Genomic DNA, 20,686 nt, shown 5'->3' with positions numbered 1-20,686 from the left:
CCCAGAGGCAAGGAAGGTGGCTGTCCATTACACCAGGGCACTGTGGGGTCACCCCGCTTGCTGCCTTTAGCTGCCGGCAAACGTAAAATCTGAGATGCAGGAGGGAACAGGAGAGGGAACGCTGGAGGCTCGTCCAGGCAGCCACCTTCCTTTCTTTGGTGAGCTGGGACTCCCAGAATTATCCAGAGTTCCAGGGAGGAGCACAAACAACGGAGGACCCTGGGCTGGGAGTCATGATCCCTGGGCTCAAGTGCTGTGTGGCCCTGGGTGAGTTACGGTCTATTCCTGGGCTCAGGGTTCTATGCAAAATGGCAGTGAGGCTAAACTTCTAGCGTTAGGCAGATCTGGTGACACTGGAAAGCATAAACTCGAGAGTCGTGCACAGCAGCAGTGGACTATAGTAGCGCTCTCCAGGTTCCCAATGCTCCAGCTTCCCGATTTAGAGCATCTTTGCACCCTAGTTCTGTTACCTCCCGTTCACACCAAGCTGGCCTTGGACTTGACAGCAGGGAGTCTCCGTGAACCACCAGCCAGGTTGTGCCCTGAGTTAGCAGCAGACCCCTGTGAAAGGGTGATAAGAGACAGGTATGGGCATGGCCAGGCCAGGGCTGAGCAGGGCCAGCTCAGCTGCCTTAGGTCCAAAGGCTGGGCAGGAGAGAGGCCAGCCTGGCCAAGGACTGAGCTGGGCAGCTTGAGCAGGGCCCTGGGAGCTCCATTCACTTCTGGAGGCCACAGATCTCACCCCAGGCCAGGGAGAATTACCCACACAAGGAGGCCCTTTGGCTTGGGGGTTGCTGCAGGATGTTGGGGGGCGAGCTTCAGCAGGCATTCCCAGGCCAGGCTGAAAGTATGGGGTAAGCGAGCTGCCTTGGGCCAGCTCAGGGCCAGGACCAAGTCTAGCTTAAGGTCGGGCTTCCCATCCTTTTCCACATCGTGGTGCACATAGGAAGCAATATTCTCATAGGACCAGGGTGACCACAGAGGCTGCTTGTGGCTGGAGGTGACTGGCCCCACCCCTGTGCCCCGAGACAGAGGAGAGCACCGTCCTGGGGCTTTGTAATCCATTAGTGGCACACCAGTGACCAGGCACCCTTTTGGGTAGCTCTGGATTTGTGTCTAAAGCAAAGGTTTGGGAAGTTAGGCAGACCTGGGTTCAAGTCACTGAATGCCTGTGTAACCTTGAGCCCGTGCTTCGGTCTCTCCGAGCCTTATCCAGCATCCCCTAAAATGGGGGTTGTACTAGGGCTCATTCCTGTGGCGACAGTTTAGAGGAAGCGGGACAGTGTTTATGACACGCTTAGCCCAGAATCTGGCACGCAGTGAGCAGTCAGCACATGTCGGGGGACAGAGGAAGCACAAGTGGTGGAGGGGATGGCGCGGCAGGTAGAGGAGATGAAGTCCAACACAGTTATCTCTACTTGGAGGCCACACCCCTCCCCAAAGAGAGAGGCAGGAAGCACAGGGGGCCTTGGATGGGCAGACTTGGGGTGAGAGGACCTAGGAAGATTTCAAAGATGGAGGAATGGGGTGAAGGGAGGGCATCCCAGGACAAGGAAATGGCTCAGAAAAGGACCAGGAGGGAGATTATGGGACTGGGCTGTGGATGAGGTGACAGGAGTCAGGGCTGGACAGATATGCCAGGGCTGATCGCAGAGGGTCACGATGCCGGGTTCGTGGGTCCGGGTGACTTTCCTGCGATTTGAGGAGCCGTTGAAGCTCTCTGAACGTGGGATTAGCTTTGTGTGGAAGATCACTCTGGAGGAGGAGCTGGGGGGAGGGCAAAGGGCACAGGACAGGTAAGGAGGTCCTGGGAGGCGGCCCAGGATCCAGTCTGACCTGGGTGGATGTGGGGCAGCTCTCTGAGCTAGCAAACCAGGGGGGGAACGGAAGGTCTAAGTGAGAAAGTGATGCGTTCAGACTGGGAAAGGTTAAGTAGGAGGGGCCGGGGCACCGATCAGCAGGCAGAGGGCGTGAGTGCAGGGAGCTGAGAGAGCACAGCGGAGGAGGGCAAAGACCCAAAGAACCGGGAGAGGACAGGGCCTGGAAGTGAGAGTCAGGTGGCCTCGGGGAGCAGAGGACTAAACAGGGCCCTGTGCCCGTGGCTCTAGGTCTCAGAGCCCACGGGGAGCACTGCAGTGGTTTGGAGGTGAGTGGTGGGAGGTAGAGAACGTAGACGGGGTACAGGCACCCTCTTCAGAGAACTCCACTGAAGGGCCAGAGAAAGGGGCCAAATGGCTTGAGAAGCAGAAAGCGGTACGGAGCTTTGGACCAGGCTGGGGCAGGGCAGGGGGTGGGGGGAGGTGGGGTAACTCGCAGCAGAGGAGCGATCAGGAAGTGCTGGGGGGCTTCTGCCCTCATCATTTATCAGTTAGTGCGAGGGACAAACCGAGTGACTGTTGCCTCGTTAAGCTCTCTTGTTTTTGTTTGTTCTCAGGGCTTAGTTTACGGCATCTCAGTCTTACTGTACCGTGTTGGCATCTGAGGAACACCGGTTTCCCTTCTCTTCTGTTCTCGTCTGTCTGCTCTCCTTTCATTGTTCTACTCACCCCTGCCCCCTGTCCCCCACCCCTGGCTGAGGCCCAGACACCCAGCTATGGGGGGTCAGGCAGGTCCCAGGACCACAAGAAGAAAGCGCGGTTCTGCTCTCAGGGTAGAGGCCATGCAGGCACAAGTGGCTCTCACGCGCACCCTGGGAAACGTGGTCGGCCCCGCCAGGCGGAGCCTGAGGGCTCCAGGCCTCCTGGTCCTGCCGAGCGCAGGTGCAAGCCAGACCCCAGGCAGCTGAGCCAGGGTGTGTGCTTCCCGTCTGGGGTTGCCACCGCAGAGTCGCCAGATGTTGGCACTCAGAGGGAAGGGGTTTGCCTGCCCATGGTTGGCCCACAGACCTTTCTACTCAGTAACGCTGCTTCTACAAAAATCAGGTGATCACGGGAATAGTTAACCCACATTTCTACATATTCCAGTGTTGGCTGGGCCCTTGTGGGCCTTGAGATTCGGGAAGAACTGCCTCAACCCCCAAGGTGGGGAGGTCTGAGGACATCGCGAGCCTGCTAGAGATTTAGGCACAGTCCAGCTCCTGGTTCACAGATGCAGTCTCTCTTCTACCCACAGCACCTCAGGGCAAGTCTCAGGCCCTTTGCCAGGTTCACCAGCGTTTCTCTCTCACCCATCAAACATGTCCTGAATTTTAGTAGAACTTCCTGAAGGTGCAGAAGTCTGCGGGGAAGGAACATGCGGCCCAGCCAGCTTCCCTCCTCCTTACTCCCCTCTCAGAAGCAACCAAATCTGTCTTGGCTCCCGGGGTGGATTTGGCCTCCTCTGAACACTTGGTGCCCATGGCACTCACCTTCCCAGAGCTGGCGCTTTCCACAAAACTCGCGGCTCCCCCGAGGGAAATTCTCATCAGCTGCTAAGACAGCAGTGATTTCTCCAACACTGAAGTACAGCTGTCCTCACCCACATCAACTGCTTTCAATCACCTCTCTCTCTCCAATTCTTTTACCAACTGAAAAACAGTTGTCACAGTGACTTCAGAAACATCCTTAGAATTAAAACGCCTTTCAAGCATTCGCTTGACTCTGGAACAAGGACTGGAGCTGTGCTGGCCAGGCGGCCCAGATGAGGGAGGGTGGCAGACACGCCCGGCTCACGAGCAGTGACACACACAGACAGGCCCTGTGCTGCCGAGTGTCTCATTTCCAAAAGAAGCCAGAAATCTGGGTGTTCATGTGGAATCACCTGAGGTTTAACTACTACCTGTGAAGTCTAAAAACGTTAAAACACCATATAGGTGAAGTAACACACCTTTGGCCCTGCACACTACCCGAGGGGCACGAGTTTCTCTCTGCTCTAGAGCCGAGGGAAGACTCCCCACCCTGGTGCCCAGCCGTTCCCTGGTGACTGTCTGTTGAGGAGTGCGGAGCCGCCTCCCTGTCCCCAGTCGCCGGGCCATCGTTTCATTGGGGAAGTGCCTGTTCGGGCCCTGGTCGTCTCTCATTGCTCAGCGCGGGTCAGGCTCGCTGAGCAGTGCATGACGCCCCCGCCTCGTGCCAGGCAGGCGGTGTAGACCACACAGCTGACGCCTGGGAGGCAGCAGTGCCGTCACCCATTCACAGTGTGCCTTGTGGAAGCCCCCCCATGAGCAAGCACCTTCTGGCTTCGGGTTCAGCGGCAGATACCCAGGAGCTCTTCCTGCTCCAGTCTTGCCCCCAGAAGCCTCAGACATAGGCCCACGGAGAGCAGGGGCACCCCTGAAGGCCCACCTCCATGGGGAGGGGAACAGAGCCAAGCCACAGAAGCGGAGATGCCCCCACCTGCTTTGCAGGAAAGAGGTCTGGCTTAGCTTTGCCTCTGACTTGCTGTGTCGCCTTAAGCAAATCTCTTGTCCTCTCTGAGCCTCAGTTTCCTCACCTGTAACATGGGTATAAAATTCCTGGCTTCTAAGGTCAAAATCAAAGAGAGATCCTAGTATGAATGCATTTATGAGCTGCAAAGGGCTAGAATGTTAGGGCCTATTATTGCACTTGTCAGCCCTTAACTTCCCCAAGACAATCCTCACCCCAGCTATGACCCTTACACAGCCACAGAATTTCCTCCCAGATTCCAAGGTCAAACTCAGGATGTCTCTCTGAACAGGACCAGTGCTGGCCCACTGGCATCCTAATGCTGAGCCCGGGCTCCTTGCCCTCCTCAGCCAGGTCCCAGCCACCTCCCCTACCTCATCTCCCCTCTGCCAAGCGGGACTCCGTGAGGGATGTGGCCAGTGTGGACAGGGTGAGCGGCTCTGGGCCCCATGCCTGCTCTTCTAGAAGCTGCCCCAGTACACCTCAGCAAGGGTGCATAGTACCAGCAGATTGAATAAGTCCAAAAGCCAGAGGTTGGCCCTCAGGCCAGCTCCAGGGGGCTGACTTGGCCACGTCTGGCACCTGGGAAGGGTAAGTCCCGATAAAGGTTGGCTGGCTCCCCCTGTGACAACCCGTAGCATGGTCCAGCGCACAGGGCATGGGACCGAGGTCAGGACACCTGCGTCTGTGTCTCTAATCAGTCACCCACTTGCTATGAGTCCTTTTCTGGGCCTCAGTTTCTCTGTCTGTAAAAAGAGGAACTGGACTAGAGCATAATCCCCTTAGTGTTTAGAAGCGGGGAGCCAGGGGAGAGGGACTTTGGCTGACACGGTGACTAGAGGGCATTCCTGGCATTTAGTGCCCAGGCACCAGGGGTTCTGAGCGCCCTGCACTGAACAGGACAGTCCCTCACAACAGAGAATCACACGCCCTCCAAAGAAAATAGCTGCCGGAAGTTCCCCCGTAGAGAAACCCTTGTGGGTGATCTCACAGGTCCCTTCCCGATTTGGGATTCTGAAAAAAATTCACCCAAACTCGTAATCAAACAGTCTAACAAGAAAATCTTACCCTGAAGTGACAGCTTAGAGCTTGGCTGCCTGGAGATGTGGAGCTGCTGCTGTGGAGATAAGCAGCCAGCCCGGAGGGATCCGGAAGGTCCTCCCAGCTCCAGGGCTCTGTGACTTCCTGCGCGGGGAGATAACGATGATGGTTCACATATAAGGAGTGGGCCTTCCAGTCTCAGGAGCCTGCTGAACTCACTAGTCACCTCTTCTGATCATCTTGCCAAACCTGGGAGGTTGCAGGTGAGGAAATCTTGGCTCGGAAAGGCTTAGAGATGTGTTCAAAGTCACACAGCCGGCAAGTGATGGACTTGGGATCTGAACCCAGGGGCCTTTCTCTCCCTGCCAGGTTTCCTTGATGGGACCACCCCCCATCTTCCCCCCAAAAAGAGGCAGTGTTGACTCACATGCCTTCCCAGGAAAAGAGAAGCATCTCAAGACTCTGAAATGCAGCCCAGAGAGGTCAGACATCCTCCCTCCTCTCCGTACCACACACACTCAAACTCACATTTATATACACACATATACTCACCCCCAGTAGAAAAATCTACCAATTCTACCAGCTATTTCAAAAATCAGCTTTGAAATTTAAAAAAAAAGAGGGAGAAAGCCAGCTTCTGGGAGCTGGTCAGAAGGTGGAAGACACCCCCTCCTTCAAAGAAGCACTAGCCAGGTGGTGCTTGGGAACCTGAGCTACCCACAGCAGTGGCAGCCTAAGAGGTCCGAGGGACCAGAGCCAAGAGCCCCGTGATCACAGGGGAAGCTCGTGGCACCCTTCATGCCCACCACCGGACTCCTCACCCTCCCCACTCAGGGTCTGAACACACAGACACGCTGTGTCAAGTCTGTCCTTGTGCTTAGCTGTCACTCTGTGTCAGAGGCGTGCAAATGACAAAAGGAGTCTACATTCTTTTTTATTTATTGAAGTATAGTTGATTTACAATATTGTGTTAATTACTGCTCTACAGCAAAGTGAGTCAGTTATACGTATATATATTCCTTTTTTTAATATCCTTTTCCATTATGGTTTATCATAGGATATTGAATATAGTTCTCTGTGCTATATAGTAGGACCTTGTAGTTTATCCTATACATAAAAGCTCACATCTGCTGACCCCAACCTCCCACTCCATCCCTCCCCCACCCCCTAGGCAACCACCAGTCTGTTCTCTATGTCTGAGTCTGTTTTTGTTTTATAGATAGGTTCATTTCTGCCATATTTTAGATTCTACATCTAAGCAATATCATATGGTATCTGTCTTTCTCTTTCTGACTGACTTCATTTGGTATGATGATCTCTAGTTGCATCCATGTTGCTGCAAATGGCATTATTTCATTCTTTTTTATAGCTGAGTAGTATTCCATTGTATATATGGACCACATCTTCTTTACCCATTCATCTGTTGGTGGACATTTAGGTTGTTTCCATGTTTTGGCTACTTGAATAGTGCTGCTATGAACATAGGGATGCATGTTTCTTTTTGAATTATAGTTTTATCCAGGTATATATATATGCCCAGGAGTGGGATTGCTGGATCATATAGTAATTCTATTTTTAGTTTTCTGAGGAACCTCCATACTGTTTTCCACAGTGGCTGCACCAACTTACATTCCCACCAACAATGGAGGAGGGTTCCCTTTTCAAGGAGTCTGCATTCTTAACCAGAGATCTGCTAAGCTGAGGACCAAATGTCACCCTATTGCTTAAGATCCTTTAAGGCCTTGCTGTCCAAAGGGCAGTCCGTGGACCAGCAGCATCAAGCATCCCCTAGGAGCTGCTTAGAAATACAGCATCCCGGGGCCCACCCAGACCTACTGACCCATCTGCATTTTAACAAGCCCCCCAGGTGGTTTGTGTGCAGATTATGGAGTGAGGAGCAGCGCTGGCCCCCTCACTTATTGCACTCCAGCCACACTGGCCTCCTTTTGGTTCCTAAAATATGCCAAAGTCTTTGCCATTTCAGGTCCTGCCTGGTTGCTGTTCCCTCTCCTAAGAATGCTCTCCCCCGAGGTTTTCACATGGCTCGTCTTCCCACCATTCAGGTCCCAGATTAATGTCGCCACTTCAGAAGAGCCTTCCCAGACTACCTGGTCTGAAGTAGGTCCTCTGGCTAGTAGCCCTCAGAATGCCTTGTTGTTCTCTTTAGGAACACTTATCACCCCCTCTACTCGTAGCTGTGCCGTATGGTTTGTCAACCTCCTGTGCCCTCCACTGGAATGCACGCTCCAGGATGACAAGCATCCTACGGGTCTTATACACCCAGACCCCAGCATCAAGCACAGTGCACGGCACACAGCAGGCACATGAGAAATACTGATCAAGTCAATTCTGAGTGACTGAATGCAGGACAAATACAGTCGTGAAATGTAAGACAAATATAGTCATCCCTCAGTTATTCAGGCTTACATTAACTATACTGTAAATTAACTCATAGGCTCATTTGCAGATGGGAAACAGAAGTCAACAAAAGGGCAAGGACTTGCCCAAGGTCACCCAGTAAATCTATAACAGGACCCAGCCCTTTGACCTTTCAGGCCTCAATGTTTCAAGCCATGCCCAGACCCTTGCTGGTCCATTTGTGCAGCCTGACAAAGCCGGATGTTTGTAGGGGCAACTGACCTACACTGTGAATAGTTGCATCATGCGGAGGGACTCTCAGGCCAGCTGCTCCCCTTTCGCTGCACAGATGGGGGAGGCTTTCCCGGGCAGCGTCTGCCTGCCTCCCGCTGAGCAGCAGCTAGACCAGGAGTCAGGTGTGAGTACTTGCAGCCTCCGGCCATTGCAGACAGCTTGATTTCATGCAGCACCAAAGCATAGCCTTTGCAGAGCTCTGGGGGCTTCAGGGAGGCCTCTATTGACTGTTTAGCAATTAAGTCATTCCTCCCATGAGCAGCACCTCACAATTTACAGAGCAGGTATTATACCCACTGTCTCCTTGGAATATGAAGCAGGGCAGTTGGGGGATGCATGTGGTGAGGAAGGAATGAACATTGGTTTGGGAATCAAACAAATCTCAGCTCTGACACTAGCTGGAGATTTAGGGCAAGTTACTTAACTTCTCTGTGCCTTAGTTTCCTCATCTGTAAAATGAGGTTAACACCTTGATAGATTCTTTTTTTTTCTCTCATTTTTGGCTGCATTGGGTCTTCGTTGCTGCATGCAGGCTTTCTCTAGTTGCGGCAAGCGGGGGCTACTCTTCGTTGCAGTGCGCGGGCTTCCCATTGTGGTGGCTTCTCTAGTTGTGAAGCATGGGCTCTAGGTACGCAGGCTTCAGTAGTTGCAACACGTGGGCTCAGTAGTTGTGGCTCTCAGGCTGTAGAGCGCAGGCTCAGTAGTTGTGGCGCATGGGCTTACTTGCTCCGCGGCATGTGGGATCTTCCTGGACCAGGGCTTGAACCCGTGTCATCTGCACTGGCAGGCGGATTCTTAACCACTGTGCCGCCAGGGAAGTCCAACCTTGTTAGATTCTTATGAGGCTTCAACAAGATAACGTGTGTAGAGCTCACAGCTTTGCAACTAGCACATTATTGTCACTCGTGACAAGGCAGCTCTTGGTGTTCTTAGGGTGGCTGTTACTTGCTGAGGCCAGCCCATTCCCCCTCTGAGGTCATCTCTCATGGAGCCGTCCTGATCTTACTAGGATGGAAGACCCATGAGGACAGGGCTCTTGTCAGCCCTGGTTATTGCTGCCTTCCCCATGCCCAGAACAGTACCTGGCAGATGGTAGTGCTTGATAGTTATGGAATGAATGAATGAATGATTACTTAGGTAATTGCCCAAGTGAGCAACAAATAAGGAAGGAAAATAAAGAAGAGAAAAAAGCAAGCTGAAAGTTCTTGTAAGCCAGTTATCCAGGGCAAGGGAAACATTCTTAGGCCAGTGGAAATGCTGTAGTCCACAACTGCACGGAGAACTGGGCCTAAAATCCTGGCTCAGGCCCTGTCAGATCCCGGCATGGCATCTGCAGGGGTCAGTGCCTTGTGCTCACTGGCGCCGGGCTGTGTGGCCAGCCCACACTAGGAACAGGGGGAGTGCCATGGCCAGGTACAGCCTGGGCCCTCTGGCCCCTCCTTCCCCAGCAGCTCCCCACACCTCCCCCCTACTCTGCTTCACCTGCTGCCCTGGGTGGGGGGCGGGGTGGTGGTCCTCCAAAGTGCCTAAAGTCTGGCCTCATTTAAGGCCAGTGAGTGCCTTCTAGAGTAGCACAGGATGCTGCTGACGGCTTCGACACTTGCAGCCCCACGGAGCCACAGAAGCAGCTCTGTGTCCCCAGCAGAGGGTGATCCACAGCTGCCGGGTGGACCCTCCACACGGTTCTTTGGTGCCCTCTAGTGGTCCTCTGGTGCATGACAACGACGCCAAGTAAGGGCTCAGGTTTCCGGCCCTCTCCCATTGCCTGGTCAGGCATCTCTCCCCATGGGTGTGACTGCTCAGAGCACTCTGAACTCCAGTCCCAGGCACAATGGATCATACAAGAAAAGGCATGGCTCTTACAGTTTGCTTTGAGATTCAATGCAGGGTTCATTTGACTTTATTCAGACTCCCCATCCCCCAGCCTCATGAGTACATAAACTTCATCACTCATAAAACCACCTGAATCACTGCCACTCTGTGTCCAGTGTTCACAGCCCTGGGGCTGTGTGAAAGTGACGTTGATGACTGGGAGGTTTTTATGGCTTGTTTCCGGATCAGTGCCTATGTACTGGGAGATGGAGTAGAAGCATCTCTGCTCACCCTTGGGATCATGACTTCTCTGAACTCTGGGCAGGCCCTTGTTTTTTTGCTGCCCTTCCACCTCTGCAGGCGAGGCTGTGCTTAAGCTTAACGAGATAAATGGGGTACTGAAAGACCAGATATAAGAACTGGGATTTCAGGATTCGAAGAGGTCAGAGCAGACCAGGATGGAGGTTATGAGGAGGAGAGGGCTACGAATGAGGTAAAAGGTAACCAGGCTGGAATGTCAGCTGCAGAAGCGAGAAGACAGAGCTAGCAGCAGTTCCACGAAAACTACCTATGGGGTCTTAATCAACCGTAAGGAACATATGAATCACCAAAGAAAGGCAGTTATTTAGAAAGGCAAGGAGATCTGAAGCAAGGGTGCTTAGTACCACCTGAAGTGTTGAGCTCAATTCTAGGTTTTCAGATCAATAGTAAACTCGAGCAGTTCAGGAGGACCAGGTCGACTTGTGGGGGGAGGTGATATGTACCTTCACTACAGATCTTCCCCTCATGAGGAAGAGTGTGCAGACTTAAGGAGAGAATTTGATACCATTCTGAGGATCCCCGGAGGAAAGACGAGGATCAATGGTGGACGTATAAGAGGAGAAGGTTCTGGTTCAATAAAAGAAAAACTGCAACCATCTCACCGAGAGTGGGAGGGAGGGGACTCTGTCACTGGAGGTATATAAGCCAGGCAATCATTGTTAGCTTTCCATGAACAGAGTTTTCATTACATTGAACAATGGGGTATGACAGAATCAGTCCTCTCTACAAAGAGAATATAAGAGTTCATCATAAACGACTGCCTTTCATTGTAGAACAACAGACACTATCATCATTAATGGATTTGCTGTTCGTGCATGGCCGTAATGGGCCTGTGCTACTGCGTTCTGAGGTCTGCTTAGTTGTCAGACATTGGAGAAAACCAAGTTACGCCACTAAGTCACTGTTGACCTTGGGACCAAGTCCTTTCTCAGTCTCCTCAATTACACAATGAAAGGACATCAGGAAACCCCCACCACTCTTAGAATCCAGCTCAGCTCCTGGGTCAGTAGCAGTGGAGGGGAAATCTCTAGCCCTGGCAACTCTATGGTTCCTGGGGATCACCTTTCCCTGGGGTGTCTCTCACAAATACCCACTGCCACCACTGCAGAGGGCCCTGTAGCACTCCAGCCTGTGTGTGTACTCAATGATCATGGAACCAAAGAGGCTAACCTAAGGCTTTCTGTGGCTTGGGACAAAGAAAGGGAAATCAAGCCTGAGCGAGCATGCAACTGGATGATCTAGTCATAAAATGGCCTGAGCCCTCCGGCTCCACCCCTCCCAGCCCCTCCTGTATCCATATGGGAGCACCATCTTTCCCCAACTCACAGGTACCCAGGCAATGGCATGCCTTGAAGGTCAGGCCTAGTGAGCAGGGCTAAGAGAAATAGGGTTTCCATCCCCCATGTGCTTAAGGCCTGCCTTTCACATCCCTGGATCCCACCAATGTGCCCCTTCTTCCTAGTGACTGACCCTGGGCATGCCTACCCCTTACCCTCAGGAGTGTGGCTTTACCCTGGGCCTTAAGAGGCAACATCCAGAACAGTTCTTTGATGAGATACCCTCAGTGGGATCTGTGCTAAAGACAGATTTGCAAGGACATCTTCAACTTAGTAAATTTGTTGTTGGTAGTGTATGGATGTAGCAATTTTGAAACTATTTTGTGTCTATTATAGAATTGAGAAAATGGGTGAATACCTTGATGTTAGAAACCAGGGATCTCACTGTAAGAGAATAAAGATGCAAATATGGAATGGGGGAGAGCAAGCAAGAACACTGTGGTGTTGGGTTTTATTTGTATCTATAGATAGATGATAAAGAGATAGAATGATGGTAGATGGATGGGTAGATAGATAGATAGGTAAAGGGGCCTAGAAGTAATGGTACCCTAGGAACAGTGAGCACATCAGTGCCCAGATTTCGGTTTCTAAATACTATTCTCTGCTACAAAAAACCAGGACTCCTCAGAGAAATGGCTGATTCCAAGACTAGGGCAAGGAAGATACAAGGAGAGCCTGGAACCTCTTGTGCCAAGAGGTAGAAAAGTGCTCAAAAAAATTATGGGAGGGAGGGAGACGCAAGAGGGAAGAGATATGGGAACATATGTATATGTATAACTGATTCACTTTGTTATAAAGCAGAAACTAACACACCATTGTAAAGCAATTATACTCCAATAAAGATGTAAAAAGTAAAATAAAATAAAATTATGGGGACATGCATGTTGAAAAAACACAGAGGAGACAGCATGAGGGGGTTTCCTACTAGCCAAATCTGGAAAATTTTGAACAAAATGAATAGTAGTAGTAATGGATTATAAGACACTGAATCTAAAAGGATCCCATAAGTCTATACTGATATACATAAATGAGTGAGAGGAAAGATCTTGTTTACAATATATTGCCAAGTATTTAAATGGAATGTTAGTTAGAAAATCACCATTTTGCAGCCACCAAAGTAATATGACTCAGATAGGAATCATCAATGGAAGCTGCAAGCACTGAGTTAATGTTTGTGGGGGAACAGGATACCCACACAGTCTCAAAGTATCTCCCACAGATTATTTATTAATTACAAGAGGGAACTGGTACGTTTGAAGTGGAGAGATCTGACTGACATCACCTCAACCAGATGATCAAAAACATCACCAATAATGGGACAAAGTGCCATCAAATGCCCCTGATGTGAAACACTGAGGAGGTGAGAACATCACTTACATAGAATTCCTGCCAAGAATACATAACCTGAATTCAGTCATGAAAACACATTCAGACAAACCCAAACTGAAGGACATTCTACAAAATAAATGGCCTGAAATATCAATGACATAACAGACTGAAGTAGGCTGAGGTCTTTTTTTTTTTAATTGAAGTGTAGTTGATTTACCATGTTATGCCCATCTCTGCTGTGCACAAAGTGACTCAGTTATACACACATACACATGCATTTTAAAAATATTTTTAATTTTTATATTTTTTATATTTTCCATTGTGGTTTATCCCAGGAGATTGGATATGGTTCCCTGTGCTATACAGTAGGACCTTGTTCTTATCCATTCTAAATGTAATAGTTTGCATCTACCAACCCCAAACTCCTAGTCCATCCCTCTCCCTCCCTCCCTTCCCCTTGGCAACCCCAAGTCTGATCTCTATGTCTGTGTGTCTATTTCTGTTTCATACATAAGTTCATTTGTGTCATATTTTAGATCCACATATAAGTGATATGTGGTATTTGTCTTTCCCTTTCTGACTTCCTTCACTTAGTATGATAATCTCTAGTTGCATCCATGTTGCTGCAAATGGCACTATTTCATTCTTTTTTATGGCTGAGTAGTATTCCATTGTATATATGTACTACACCTTCTTTATCCATTCATCTGTCAATGGACATTTAGGATGTTTCCATGTTTTGCCTATTGTAAATAGTGCTGCCATGAACATAGGGGTGCATGTATCTTTGAATTATAGTTTTGTCCGGGTATATGCCCAGGAGTGGGACTGCTGGATCATATGGTAATTCTATTTTTAGTTTTCTGAGTAACCTCCATACTCTTTTCCATAGTGGCTGCACCAACTGACATTGCCACAAGCAGTGTAGGAGGGTTCCCTTTTCTCCACACCCTCTCCAGCATATGTTACTTGTAGACTTTTTTTTTTTTTTTTTCAATCTTTGGCTTAGGTGGGTCTTTGTTGCTGCACGCAGGCTTTCTCTAGTTGCAGTGAGTGGGGGCTACGCTTCGTTGCGGTACGCAGGCTTCTCGTTGCAGTGGCTTCTCGTGTTGCAGAGCACGGGCTCTAGGCGCACGGGCTTAGTTGCTCTGAGGCATGTGGGATCTTCCCAGACCAGGGCTCGAACTCGTGTCCCCTGCATTGGCAGATTCTTAACCACTGTGCCACCAGGGAAGCCCCTAGACATTTTAGTGATGGCCATACTGATCGGTGTGAGGTGGCACCTCACTGTAGTTTTGATTTGCATTTCTCTAATAATTAGTGATGTTGAGCATCTTTTCACGTGCCTATTGGCCATCTGTATGTCTTCTTTGGTAAATGTCTGTTTAGGTCTTCTGCCCATTTTTGGATAGGGTTTTTTTTGTTGTTGAGTTGTATGAGCTGTTTGTATTATTTTGGAGATTAAGCCCTTGTCAGTCACATCATTTGCAAATACCTTCTCCCAGTCCATAGGTTGTCTTTTTGGTCCCCCCATCCCCACCCAGCAGCATGCAGGATCTTGGTTCTCTGACCAGGGATTGAACCCGCGTCCCCTGCAGTGGAAGCACGGAGTCTTAACCACTGGACCACCACAGAAGTCCCTATCTTTTCGGGGGTTTTTTTGTTTGTTGTGTTTTTAAAAATTAATTAATTAATTTTTGGCTGCATTGGGTCTTCGTTGCTGCACACAGGCTTTCTCTAGTTGCAGTGAGCAGGGATACTCTTGTTGCAGCGCACGGGCCTCTCACCGCAGTGGCTTCTCTTGTTTCATAGCACGGGCTCTAGGCGCGCGGGCTTCAGTAGCTGTGGCTCACCGGCTCTAGAGTGCAGGCTCAGTAGTTGTGGCGCACGGGCTTAGTTGTTCCACAGCATGTGGGATCTTCCCGGACCAGGGCTCAAACCCATGTCCCCTGCATTGGCAGGTGGATTCTTAACCACTGTGCCACCAGGGAAGTCCCTCTTTTTGTTTTTTTAATGGTTTCCTTTGCTATGCAAAAGCTTTTAAGTTTAATTAGGTCCCATTTATTTTTATTTCTACTGCTTTGGGAGACTGACCTAAGAAAACACTGGTATGATTTATGTCAGAGAATGTTTTGTCTATGTTCTCTTCTAGGAGGTTTATAGTGTCATGTCTAACGTTTAAATCTTAAGCCATTTTGAGTTTTTTTGTGTGTGCATGGTGTGAGGGTGTGTTCTAACTTTATTGATTTACATGCGGGCTGTCCAACTTTCACAGCACCACTTGCTGAAGAGACTTTTTCCCATTTTAAATTCTTGCCTCCTTTGTCAAAGATTAATTGACTGGGGGAGGGTGGGAGGGAGGGAGGGAGACGCAAGAGGGAAGAGATGTGGGAGCATATGTATATGTATGACTGATTCACTTTGTTATAGAGCAGAGGCTAACACACCATTGTGAAGCAATTATACTCCTGTAAAGATGTAAAAAAATATATATATATATATAAGATCACTATGTTGTACACCTGAGACTAATATAGTACTGTAAGTAAACTATATATAAAAAAAAAGATTAATTGACTGTAGGTGTGTGGGTTTATTTCTGGGCTTGGTGAGGTCTTGAGATTGAAGGAGGAAGGGCTGATTCCAAGGCTGACTACAGACATGCTAAGGAAATGCAACGCATGGTCCTGGATTGGGTCCTTAAAGGACGTTATTGGGCCAATTAGCAAAATTTAAAAATAGGTAGTGTATTAGATAATATACTGTATCAATGTTAAATTTCCTGAATTTGGTAGGTATACGTGGTTATATAAGAGAATCTCCTGTTCTTAGGAAAAACATGCTAGATATTTAGGGGTGAAGAAGGGCCAGGATGTCTGCAACTTACTCGCAAATAGTTCATTAAAAAAATATACCGGGCTTCCCTGGTGGCGCAGTGGTTGAGAGTCCGCCTGACAATGCAGGGGACGCGGGTTTGTGTCCTGGTCCGGGAGGATCCCGCATGCCGCGGAGCGGCTGGGCCCGTGAGCCACGGCCGCTGAGCCTGCGCGTCTGGAGCCTGTGCTCCGCAATGGGAGAGGCCACAACAGTGAGAGACCCACGTACCGCCAAAATACATATATATATATATATATATCTACATATATATATATATATCTACATATATATATATATATATATATATCTACAGTATATATTTTTTCACTCCCTTGTTGTCTTTTTCTCCTCTTGCCACCATCTGGCTGATTCTCTCCTGGAGTTTCTCAGTTCAAATTCCTGAGAGAGAGAACTGTGCTTGGGTTGGATCCTCTCCACCACCCCTCTTTGGGCAGAGCACTTTGCACTAGGAAACCTCATAGGTCCCTGACAAGCCTCAGATTGGCTACCTAAGGTCAGATGCCCACCCCTTGTCCAATCAACCCTGGCCCAGAGTGCATCATGTGGTACATAACACAGCTGCCACCACTGCTCCCTCCATGGAGGTGGTGGGCAAGAAGATCTCCTTCCTTATAGGGTTTGGCAGGCCCCGTGCTTGGTCTAGCCAGTAGACACTATCTCCCAACTACCTGAGTTAATTCCAGAGACACCTGAAGGCCTCCACACCTAACTTTGTGCTTCATTCTCCCCCTTACTCTTTTAACAAATGTTATAGAAAGATGCCTGCTCTGGGCCAGGTCTTGTGCTAGGTACTAGGGGCACAGAAGTGACCCAGTCCCTACTCCTGAGCTCTGACTCAAGCTGGAAATGCATGAAGAACTCCGATAACTGAAGGTCAGAGCTGAATCACGACCAACAAACAGAAGGCAGTCAACGCTGGTTGAGGCCCGAGTCCCACGGAACACAGAGATGGGGTCCAAAAGGCCTCCTGGATGGTAGCACTGGCTGTGGCTCATGGGAGGGAAAAGGGCTATGAAACAGGGACCTGGCTGCTGGGAGGGTGCCCAGTGCGATCCCTGGGTTTCTGTTTTCTCTTCGCACAGCCGGACCCGGCAGGACGGGACATCTCCATCCGCCCTCTCCTAGAGCACTGTGAGAACACCCACATGACCATCTGGCTTGGCATCGTCTATGCCTATAAGGGGCTTCTCATGGTAGGTGCAGAGCGGGAGGCAGAGTGGGGGAAATGCTTCTCTGCCAGAGCTCTCTCTCCTAAGCGCCTCCATCAACATAAAAACAAACAGAGCCCCCAGGACTAAGCACTGGCTCTTTGCCAGTCTCGGTGCCTGGCACGTGTCATTTCAATCCCACAACCATCACATGAGATAGGTACAAATAATGTCCCCATTTCACTGTGAGTGTGCCTCCCAGCTGCTACTGTCCTGCTCCCTGACAGCAGTCTGTTGGTACCCAGCGCACATTCACATCCTGTGGGAGATGAGTGGAATCATCTCCATTTGGAGATGGGGGAAATCAGGCTCAGACAAGTTAAATGATTTGCCAAAGGCCGCCTGGTAACCTCCAATTTCCAAACCCAATACTCTTTCCACTCCATTCATCTGTTATACAAAGATCACATACCAAGCCCACCTCACACGACTGTGGAATTTCAGTTAGGAAGAACTTGAAAGGGCAGTCCCACCCGACCTTATTCTGGGTTGACCCCTGAATCTTCTCTTCACATCCTGTGCAAACCATGCCTGCAACTGCACCCTCCTCAGATCCTTCCACAGTGAAGTGAAGCCGCGATCGGCCTCTGTGGCAGAGAGGAGGCACACAGAGCCCCTGTGAGAGCAGGCATCTGGAGCACCCATCCAGCTCTGACGCACATCGCCAAGGGACCCCAGGCAGGCCATTTGGCCTTGCCTAGCCTCTGCTTCTTCCCCTCCAGGATGTGGAAAGCCACACCCAGCTGTAGGATTGAAGGCACCGCACATGAAGGAACCAGCACGAAGCAAACTTTCAACAGCGTGGTTTCCATCCCTCACCCAGTATCTGCTTCCTGGGCTTCTGGTTCCTATTTTAATTGGAATTGAAAATAATAATAAATCAGTCTGTGAGATAACACACTTAAAGGAGAGAAAAACAACTATGGTTGTAAAAAATACCAATTACAAAATAATTAACTTACTCTTATAATGGATATAACAGTTTACAACATGCTTTCACATCCATCCTCTCATTTCATCTGGACAGAAGCCCTGTGAGATAGTGTAGGCCCTTGGGACGATGTTACATGGTTCATGCAGGTGTTGGATGCCCCAGACTTCAGAGATAAGGCCAGAGGGAAAGGAAGCCTTTGCAGGACAGCCTCCTGGAGGGGCTGGACCACAGCCGAAGCCCCTGCAGCAGTCAGCAGCTGTGGTCAGCTCTCCCTCCTGCCCACACCACCATTCTACCCAGCATTCCATCTGCACTTTCTCTGCAGCCTGCCTTCCCCTCAGACAACACATGATAGCTAAACCCTCAACACCCTACTTTACATCACATTTGACTTCTACCCTATTCATTTCTGTTGGAAATGTATTGGTTAGCAGTAGAGCTGCAAGTGACAGAAAACCCACAATAATAGTAGTTTTTTAAAAGATAATTGCCTTCTCAGGTAAGCAAAAGGGCTGGTGTGGAGGCTACTAGAATCTGAGTTCCTTGCATCTTGTCTTCCTCATCTTCATCATACAGCTTCCACATCATGGTCTAAGATGACTTTATGATCTAAAATGGCTGCTCAAGCTCCAGCCATCACATTCTACTCCATCTGCTAGGAAGGTGGAAGAGGAACAGCCTTTTCCTCTAAAGACACTTCCCAGAACTTTTACACACCACTTCCACCTACATGGCATTGTCTAGAACCCAGTCATATGCCACACCTAGCTTCAAGGATGGCTAGGAAATGTAGTCTCTCTACTCTGGGTGGCTATGTGCATTGGGGGGTCCCAGACACAGGGGCTCTGCCTGGTTTAACAGAAAAAAAACTAGCCTTAACTTCTAGAGACACAGTCCACTGTTGCCACCATATTGCTCTGTGGCCTTGGGCAAGCCCCTTCCTCTCTTCTGGGCCTTCAGGTTCTCTGTAGAGGGAGGGCGTATGGTTGAGATTGTGTCTGAAGTTCTTTCCCACTGTGGCCTCCTGTGGGTCTGTGTGTGAACCAGTGGTGGAGGTGAAGGAGGACCAGACAGTGTAACACCCCAGTCTGCATTTCCTTGGCAGGACTCAACCCAGGGCCACAAGTGGAGACAGATTGTGGAGACAGATTATCCACAAGACCTGGCCAGCAGCAAACCCCCAGCCTCCCTCCCCCCAAGCCCCCACTTCAGAGTAGTGGGGAGGAACAGAATAACCCTTAGTTCAGTAGCTTCTCAGAACGGGAGTGTATGCCGCCACGTGGTAATGACCGTCTCCCTCTTCTGTTCACCGTTCCAGTTGTTCGGTTGTTTCTTAGCTTGGGAGACCCGAAACGTCAGCATCCCCGCACTCAATGACAGCAAGTACATTGGGATGAGCGTCTACAACGTGGGGATCATGTGCATCATCGGGGCTGCCGTCTCCTTCCTGACCCGGGACCAGCCTAACGTGCAGTTCTGCATTGTGGCCCTGGTCATCATCTTCTGCAGCACCATCACCCTCTGCCTGGTGTTTGTGCCAAAGGTACGGGGCAGGTGCCAGCAATCCCCCCACCCTCACCACCCTGGCGTCTGGCCTCTGACTCCATCACAAGGGCATTGCTGTGTTTCTCTCACTTTCTACAAGTTTTATACACTTTTTTTTTTTTTAATGATGAACACAATTCATATCACAGAAAGTTTGGAAAATGCAGAAAAGCAAAAAACCAGATTTTTCAGAAATCTCACAGTCCTGCCACCCGAAAATAATCACTGTTAATATTTTGGTTTGGTTTTTTACTGTTAATATTTTTGATGTGTTTCCTTCCAGCTTCTTTTTTAATGGTTTAGGGCACTGATGCTTTTTCAGATATAGCTGTAATTATAGCACACTTTGTAATTTGCCTTTTTGACTTAACTTTTGCCCTTTGTATCTTCCCACATTCATAACCATTGTTGAGGGGATGTTCCATAATTTACTCAACCACTTGATCCCTTACTGGTGAGCATTACAGTTGTTTGAAGATTTTTTATATTATAAATGAACTTTTTTTTCTACATAATACATTTTCCTTGTTTCCAATTATTCCCTTAAGGTAGAGTCACAGAATTAGTATTAGTGGGTCAAAAGGAATAACCATTTTTAACAACCACTTATGTTTTTCATTTGTCTGAAGGGCTGACCTGAGAGATATTTTCCAAACATTATCCTACCCAGCAGTGGGCAGGTGAATCAGAGGCCTTGACCCCTGCAGTAGGCTGATCTGTGTAGAGGAAAACCTGACCTTGGTGGGTCTCAAGAGTAAAAGCAGCAGCAGGAAACAGAGGTAGTTGAGAAGTCACTGACCCAAGTTAGGGAGTGTCTGCCTTAGAGAAAGGGGAGAGGAGAGATCACTGGGGGTCCCATGGCTCCTCCAGCCTCCTGGGCGCCCAGTCAGTCCCTAAGCAGTGTCAGCTCTGCTCTAGAACACCTCTGGCATACACTCCCTCCTTTAGTAGTCAACACTTTCCCAGGCTCCAGGCTCACACCACAGCTTCTCTGCCTGCATTCTGACTTCCTCTCCACCCTGTGAAAGATGCCAGATGATTCTAAGCCCAGCTCTGACGGGGTCACTCTGCTTTGTCACCACCCCTGATAGCTCCTCATTGCCTTCCTGGCTCCAGGATCAAGTCCCCGACACTGGGCTGGCTTTCAGGACCATTGGATCTCCTTGTCTCCCCCAGAGAACTCTGTCCACCATCCAACTGCCCTTCTCTATAAGTGCCCTGAGCCCTAGGCCTCCCTGCATTTGCATATGCCATTTCTTCCCCCTG

At 49.6% G+C, this 20,686-nt stretch overlaps 1 protein-coding gene across 2 annotated transcripts in view; it reads left to right on the top strand.

Annotated features, from left to right (window-relative positions):
- Positions 1–20,686, top strand: part of GABBR2 (gamma-aminobutyric acid type B receptor subunit 2) — a 369,318-nt gene that overhangs the window by 338,166 nt on the left and 10,466 nt on the right. For both annotated transcript variants that reach the window (XM_004271474.3, XM_049711134.1), the window contains exons 14-15: positions 16,816–16,926; positions 19,194–19,418. In XM_004271474.3, coding sequence (XP_004271522.1) covers positions 16,816–16,926; positions 19,194–19,418 — 336 coding nt within the window. The remainder of the gene's footprint in view (positions 1–16,815; positions 16,927–19,193; positions 19,419–20,686) is intronic.

Source organism: Orcinus orca, chromosome 6, assembly GCF_937001465.1.
Source record: "Orcinus orca chromosome 6, mOrcOrc1.1, whole genome shotgun sequence".
NCBI classification, from domain to species: domain Eukaryota; kingdom Metazoa; phylum Chordata; class Mammalia; order Artiodactyla; family Delphinidae; genus Orcinus; species Orcinus orca.
The sequence above is the reverse complement of the archived record's forward strand: the minus strand, read 5'-3'. Positions and strand labels throughout refer to the sequence as shown.